The sequence below is a fragment of the Dendrobium catenatum genome, unplaced genomic scaffold, assembly GCF_001605985.2.
Source record: "Dendrobium catenatum unplaced genomic scaffold, ASM160598v2 fragScaff_scaffold_1209, whole genome shotgun sequence".
Lineage (NCBI taxonomy): Eukaryota > Viridiplantae > Streptophyta > Magnoliopsida > Asparagales > Orchidaceae > Dendrobium > Dendrobium catenatum.
The window spans coordinates 933,018-940,666 of NW_021319671.1; the positions used below are offsets into that span (position 1 = coordinate 933,018).

The 7,649-nt window shown below is 35.6% G+C and overlaps 1 protein-coding gene across 1 annotated transcript; it reads left to right on the forward strand.

Moving 5' to 3' along the window:
- The first annotated feature begins 6,335 nt into the window (after positions 1-6,335).
- On the forward strand, positions 6,336-7,649 carry LOC110101585. The gene has a single exon (XM_020829550.2). It carries the CDS (start codon positions 6,454-6,456, stop codon positions 7,276-7,278), a length of 825 nt encoding a protein of 274 aa, XP_020685209.1. The 5' UTR covers positions 6,336-6,453; the 3' UTR covers positions 7,279-7,649.

Consider the following 7,649-nt stretch of genomic DNA (forward strand, 5'->3'; position numbering starts at 1 on the left):
CTAAGTAATTATGTGAGCCTAATAGTTACTCCCATTAGATCATGATGAGCTATTTGAGGTAAATCTAGATGAAAAAATCCATAAGAATCATATAAATACGAACTTGATCTAAGCTTCCATAGAGCAGATTGAATTTATTTGTTGTTTCTGTGAATTCTTCAGGGACTTGTACAAAATTGTCTTGCTATGTTTATAGGGATTTTAGAGAGGGATGGCTCGGAAAATTAGTTAGATTGTCATTGTCTCAATCATGGCTTACAATTTTTTGTATCGAATCTTGAAAGCAATCATTTATTATGTAGGAATAGGAGTAGATACATAATTTCTCCCCTGATTATGTCAGTGTATGGACACTTAGAGAGGAGCCTTCTAAACTGGCTATGGCCTTGCTGATTTTTAATTTGGTGATGATATTTTCACCTTACTCGAAAGAAATTTGATTCTCAAACCTGAAAAACATGAACTTACCCTCTTACCCTCTGACCCTGAGAATCATAATTCTTTCCGAAGTTTCTTTTTCCTGCTTTTATGGTTGCTAAGAATGCCTGTGAAGTGATCTATAGTGTTTGTTTTTTTAGGGGTGTCTATATTTGACCCGACTCGAATTCAACCAAAAAATTCCAGGTAACTGTTAACCAGTTTCGCAAACGGGTCGGGTTTGGGTTCTAGGATTCAACCCGTTTGAAAAAATAGGTCAAGTTCGGGTCAACCCGCCAACCCAAAGTTTACTCAGATCAACTTGCTAACCCGATTTGGCAGTTCGGCCCACAAGGTGCCGCAAGTCTAGGGTTTGTTTTTCCTCTTCTCCTACGGTTCTCGCTCAGTGACCCACGACGGAGCGAGTGAGCAACCTTCTTTTGAGGACATTCATTCCTTGTCGGTACGGAAGTCATGAACAGCTCGCCTCCTTCGGTGATGTTCCTTGGTTGTCAGCTCGGTAAGTCACGAACAAGCGAACAACTCGCCTCCTTCAATGACGTTCCTTCATGTTGGCTCGGAAGTTGCGAGAGCTCGCCTCCTTTGACAACGTTCCTACCTATCGGCTCGTAAGTCATGACAGTTCGCCTCCTTCAAGTTTCGACGATGTTCCTTCCTGTCGGTTTCGGCATTTTGTGTTTGGTTGGGTCGGGTCGACCCGAAAATCCAATGGGTTCCATGTTGATATTTTGACCTGTTTTCAAAAATGGGTCGGGTTCGGGTTGGGTCAACCAACAGCTGGTCAATGTGGGGTTTAACCCGTTTCCGACTTGAAACCCGATTTTGACACCCTGATGTTTCCAGTTGAAGATAGGGCATGTTTGGTAAGAATGAGTCATAAAATTGATCTTAGGGTTTCGGTAACATTATGGAAGCTGCAGCAAGGGCATTAAAAGCTTTGAAGTGGAAGAGTCAATATATTAACATTTCTTTTTTTTTTTTGCTATGAGAATTACTCTTCACCATATTGAATCTTGAACAGAAAAATAATTTAAAAGAAAGTTGTGCATGAAATTAATCCCAAATTTTTAATAATCTATAATGAGAAATTTGCAACAACAACAACATCAAGCCTTTGTACCACTTGTGGGGTCGGTTACATGAATCCTTTTTCGCCATTGTGCCATGTTGAAAGTCAAATTCTCATTTAAATCTAATAAAGAAAGATCATTTCTATTATTTTCTAACCAAGTCTTTTTAGGTCTACATCTACCTGTCTTAACATAAGTCAAATCTAATATCTCAACTTTTCTAACCGTGTCATCAGACAGCCTCCGTTTAATATGACCAAACCATCTAAGGCGACTTTCTCTCATCTTATCCTCCACAAGAGCTACTCCAACCTTTTCACGTATATGCTCATTTTGTATCCTATCTCTAAGGGTAAAGCCACTCATCCACCTAAGCATCATCATCTCTGCAACACTTAACTAGTTCAAGCAATAGTTGTCAATAATTCGGGGATTATTATCATTGGTAACAACTCTCATCAATTAATTGAATGTACCATCTTGTAGATCTTAATGTCATAAGTTCAACCGAGGTGACTGATCTGAATTAAGATGGTCGGGTCGGGTCGGGTCAATCCGGAAATCCGACGGGTCGGATCCGGATTGAAAATCAATAACAATTATAATTATGTGTAAGTAATTAGAAGAAAGTATCACCATTCATTTGTTAGATGGAGTGTATTTCCCTCCTATATGCTATCAAAAATCAATGGCAATTGTGATGAGGAACCATCACCATCCAACCCTAAGGTCCACATCACCATTCATTTGTTAGAAGGGAAACTTGTTAATGATGATATGATCTTTTTAGATGTGATCATGACCTATTCATGAGTAAATTTTGGAAATCTCATATCTCTACAAGGCGCATGGCAAATACAAAGGTCAACACTAGCCTTCTCAAACTGGTCAGAGATACCAATCAAATTTCTCAAAATGGGGATGATGATTTAACATAATTTAGAGCTCATTTAGCTCTTAATTTAATTTTAAAATAAAATTGCTTTTTGTTTCAATTTCTCTTAATCTCTTTGAGATTTATGCCTTATGTTGAAATTAAGATTATTCAAACAAAAATTATTATAATCCAATAGTTGCCTCTTATTTTAAATATTAGATTGCCAAGTCTTAAAATATTTTTGAGTTTTAAAAAATATATTACTTGTAAAATCACAATAAATGATACCTATGCTTCATTTGGGACAACCTTTTTATTGCTTTTTGAAGTAGTTTTTTGGAACAATATTTTTTAAAATAAATTTTTGTACTAAAATCTGTTTTAGAAAACAAAGTCGTCCAAAATGAAGCCTTAATGGCACGGAAACCATTAATACGGGGCATTGCATGGCTTAAAAGGCTCTATTTTCACAATGAATGGTTGTCGTCCCCCCGCTTCCAGAAGTTTTGAATGGCTAATCAGTTGTGGTTCCGGCTTCTCCGTAGATATTAATGTGAACATTCTTTTAAGGATAAACCGAATTAGTTTTATTCAATCGTAAATTCACATACAAAAGTTTCAAATATTATTAATTGCAACTTTAAGAAAAAAAAAATTTCAAGAATTTTGCTAGAAATTCACTTTATATATCTATTTAAAAGTTGGTCTTCATAGCTCTCTTAAAACTAAAAAAATATATAAAAAACGTTATTCTAAAGTATGTTCAACATGATTTTGGGGTCTAAAAAAATTTAAAATGATATAAAATAAGATTATGTTATTTTTTTTTATTATTCTATTAACATCCTATTGATTTTTTTTCTTTTACTATTTTTTAATTTGTATTATTTGTTCTTTTATAAAAAATTTAAAACTCTGAAGATCCTTTTTTTTTTAAATTAAAAAAAAAATGTCAAAATTTATTTTGAGTGTTTATGCAAAATATTCTATTTTCTTAGTGCCAAAAATCCCCAAAAATTTCCAGGTTTGAAAACTCTTAATTACCACCACCTATTGTGCTATGGAAAGAGGTCAAAATGATATGAGGGAGAGAAGGAATACAATTTTATTATTTTATAGATCCAATTTCTCTTAAAAATGAAGGCCCTGATTAATCAAATAAATAAGATTGTAAAAAGGGTATTAGAGGCCACAATCTTTATTTTAAGAATTTAATTTATTTATGAAAAAAATTTATCATTAAAAATATGGACGTGCACTGAAGTTGAAGCAAAAGGGAATACTAGCGCTTAAGGGCATCTCCAACGGAGAACTTCATTTTTCACGGCAAAATACAGCAAAACTCTAAAATGCGGTGGTGTTGTTCCAATCGAAAGTCATTTTATATGCTTCTGCGAAGGTAATGATCATTCTCTCTTTCGCGCGTTTTTCCGGTTGAGAGCAAAATAGCGTAGGAGAACAGTGCAACGTCAATATTGGTGTCACACTGTTCACCCGCAAGTAAATGGCGGAAAATTTGGTGTTCCGCTGGAGCGACCAAACGACGCCATACGCTCGTTTGACGTTCGGTTGGAGATGCTCTAAAGAGGGAGGTTATAGGTGCGCATAACTAAACCACTTTATAAATATTTTGCACTTTTCTAAGCTCATTATTTTTTTATGTAAAATTGTTTGCCAATTCAGTATCGATTTGGACAGCTTTTTTACTGCTTTGTGAAATAACTTTTTAACACAACTCTCCTTGGCCTATTGGTTGAGAGCTAAGGCTTCAAACTAAGAGGTCTAAGGTTCGAGTCTCTGTGTATGCGTTGTGTGTGTGAGTTTGCCTTAAATGGCCTAAATGTCCCAAAAAAAAAAAAAGTAACTTTTTAATACATATCAAAATCTGACGTTGTCTTTACATTGATGCTCAAATGCTAGCAATTTCTACACTAACAAATTGACATCTAATCTTTATTCAACGTCTTCTAAACATCGACGACCAACGCACTCTCAGCATCGACGATAAATGCCCACTTAACATTGACGTCCAACATTTACTGCATAACATTATTGCCCAACTCTCAACATCATTATCATCTCCTCTCTCGATGACTGATAAACGGCATCGACGCCCGATTCTCGACATCCGAATATTAATTATTTTAAGCACAAATTCTAGTTAAATGACTTATTATTTCTAAATTATTTTTAAAATTATACCTATTCAATTTTTATATACTATTTTTTACATCATAAAAATTATAATACCGTGTCCAACCCGTATCCATATCCTATATTTTCAACCATTGACGTGTCTCATATCCATCTCATACCGTATTCGTGTCGTCGTGTTCGTATATGTGAATCATAATAAAGAAGAAGATTAACTGGAAAAGTTGGATCCATTCTCTTCGTCTCAGCTTCCTTCAAATTTCCTTCGCTTCGCAGACCTTCTCTCTCTGTTTATGGATGCAATCAACCATCTTCTAGAACTGCCCCTCTTCCAATAAAAATCAACAATTCAAATTTTGCACTTTATCGACATTCCAATATTGTAGCTCGCTAAGGATATAATTGTAAATTTATTATTATCAAAGGAACAGTGAGTTCTTTAAGATTTGTGTTGAGATGAGAAGGTAAAAGCTTAAAATTAGAAGAATTTTGATGAAAGAAGATGAGTACATTTAATTTGTAGTTTTCTTTCAAGGGAAAAAAAGATTTAAATATAGCTTTTTAATTATTTATCTATTTATCTTTCAAATTGATGCAAAATTATTAGGAGGAAAAATTGGATTCGAATATCTGATTAAAATTTCATCATGATGAAATTTTAAATTTTAAATTTATTTTAAAATTAATGTAATATAATGTTTGATTAATTATTCGAGTAATCCAGTCATATCAAAATAAATCTAATTTAAACAATCTAATAGCTTTTGCCTTTAATGAAAAAAATTTGGATCATAATTTCTTTTTTATTAAGATAAAAAAAATCTCATAATGTTAGTCAAAGTTTGGTTAGAATTAATCTAAAAAATAGTAAATTTATTTTATTTAATGTTTTTCTCAAAATAAATTAAAATTTTGTACTTATTTTGAATAAAATTTGATTAAGATATTATGAGATGTTTTTTTCAGAATAATTTGGTATTATTTTATTTCTGTTGATATTATTGGCTTATTAATCTTTTTCTTAAATTGATTCAAATGATGTTGAAGAGCTAGGAGTGTTAATACATAACTCAATCTGAAATATGCAATGATCAACAAACAACAAGCGAATGAGCTGAGTCAAGTTAAGTACAACACAAGCAGAACTCTCTCGTTAGGGTGGGGCATGCCAAAGCAACCCAAGACCGGGGTCACTACTAAAGTGTTGGCGCCTTCTTTTGAAGGTGAAAAACTACGGGGCTCAACAAGAAAAGGAATACCCTACGGCTTTCGCCATTGCTTGTTCTTTTTATTTCCTTGCCATGCAACCTTGCACAAGTATATTATTTGTTCTCGGATGCTCCCTAAACTATAACTTTGATGCTAGAGTTTGCTGGATGGGGGAGAAGAAAGCCGAACCTCTAACTGACCTGGACATATCTGAGTTCAGGTTAACCTTTTTAACAAATGAGTTGAGTTCATGTCTGAAATTTCAACTCTTTTAGTTCTCAGGTCAAATTCGAGTTGACAGAGGAACCCAATTTTGACCAAATCGTAACTGATTTATCTATATTTTTCAATTTTTTTTATTTGTCGGTATTCTCTTTTTATTTTTTATCAATTAACTTAATTTTTTAAAAAAAAATTCTTAGAATAGATAAGAGAAATAAAAAAAAAAAATCAACAAGGCCAACAACCACACGTGGAACAAATGCATCAATAGCAAGTAATGGAAAGCCATCTGCTTCTTCCTAAATTCTATATATATAACCAATGTAAAAGCGAAGGCCGACAAATATTTCTTCCCTTTAAATCTCTCTAACTGGTCTATCTTCTCATTCACTAAGCTTCCACCCACCTTCCTTCCATATCTCCCTATATAACTCTCCTCCCCTCATCATCTCAACCAACTTAAAGAACCAACAAGCTGCTGCAATGGAAGTAGCCATGTCACCGAGGCCGACTTCGCCGGACTTCCACTTCACCATCTCCACCACCGCTCCATCAAGTCCTCGCCTTTTCGGCGAGCCCTTCTACGACTTCCATTACACCAGCGCTCCCACCAGCCCTACCCGAGCCGCCTCCATCTTCTCCAGCTTCTTCAACTACGATAACGACAACGACTTCGCCTTCGACTCCGGCCGCCTCTCAGTCGTTAACCCGTTGCCGGAAATCTCCACCGCCGACGAACTTTTCGACAACGGAAGAATCCGGCCCCTCCATCCTCCTCTTCTCCCAGTTGAAAGGGGCAGGAAAAGAAGTTCCTTTCCAACTAGCTCCGAAAACAGAGCAAGAGTTTCCAGATCGCTTTCCCCATTACGAGATCACAACAAAACTGAAGCTTCAAATGTCCTCCCGAAGAGCGACAGTGGAAGAAGGAAATGGCGGATTAGGGATTTGCTTCTGTTCCGAAGCGTGTCGGAGGGGAGAGCCACCGGCAGAGAAAGCAGAGATCCGTTGCGTAATTATTCTCTGCTTCCTTCCTTCTTCTCTTCGAATTGCTCTTCCTCTTCATCACCAGCAAGCAGTAAGAAAGGAGGAAGAGAAGAAAGCAATGGTACTCCGGCGAGGAGAGGTGGCCGGCGGCAGGTGGCTTCCGCCCATGAGATGCATTATACGTCGAACAGAGCGACGGCGGACGAGCTTAGAAAGAAGACGCCATTGGCTTATCAAAGACAGGGCTTCTTCGGCTTTATTCAGTACAATCCAGCCATTCGTAGCATCACCAAAGGATTCAGCGGCAACTCTTCCAGGCCATGAATCGTATAAATATACAGCAAAAGATTCATCTTTTATTGTTTTGTTCGATAGGATACAATCAATTCGTTGTTTTGTTTGCGTTTTAAGCTGAAGATCGTAAATAATAATTTATTGTATTTGTCGCTTCAAATCCATTTAAGAAGAGAAGTCGAAATTGCTTAATATTTTGACGCTAAATATAACAATCAAATTTTTTCTTAGAGTAAATGAAAAATATTTAATATTCGTTCTTATAAATTTTGATGAGGATACGCTCATCCAAATTAGTTAAAACCAGTTTGCATTACGTATTGTTAACGAACACTGTATGTGGACACCTCTCTGTCCATTTGTGCCATGTGATCAAATTTTTTTCTTTGAAAGTAAAATAT

Coding starts and splice junctions, on each gene's coding strand:
- LOC110101585 (XM_020829550.2), top strand. CDS start 6,454: ATGGAAGTAGCCATGTCACCGAGGCCGACTTCGCCGGACTTCCACTTC.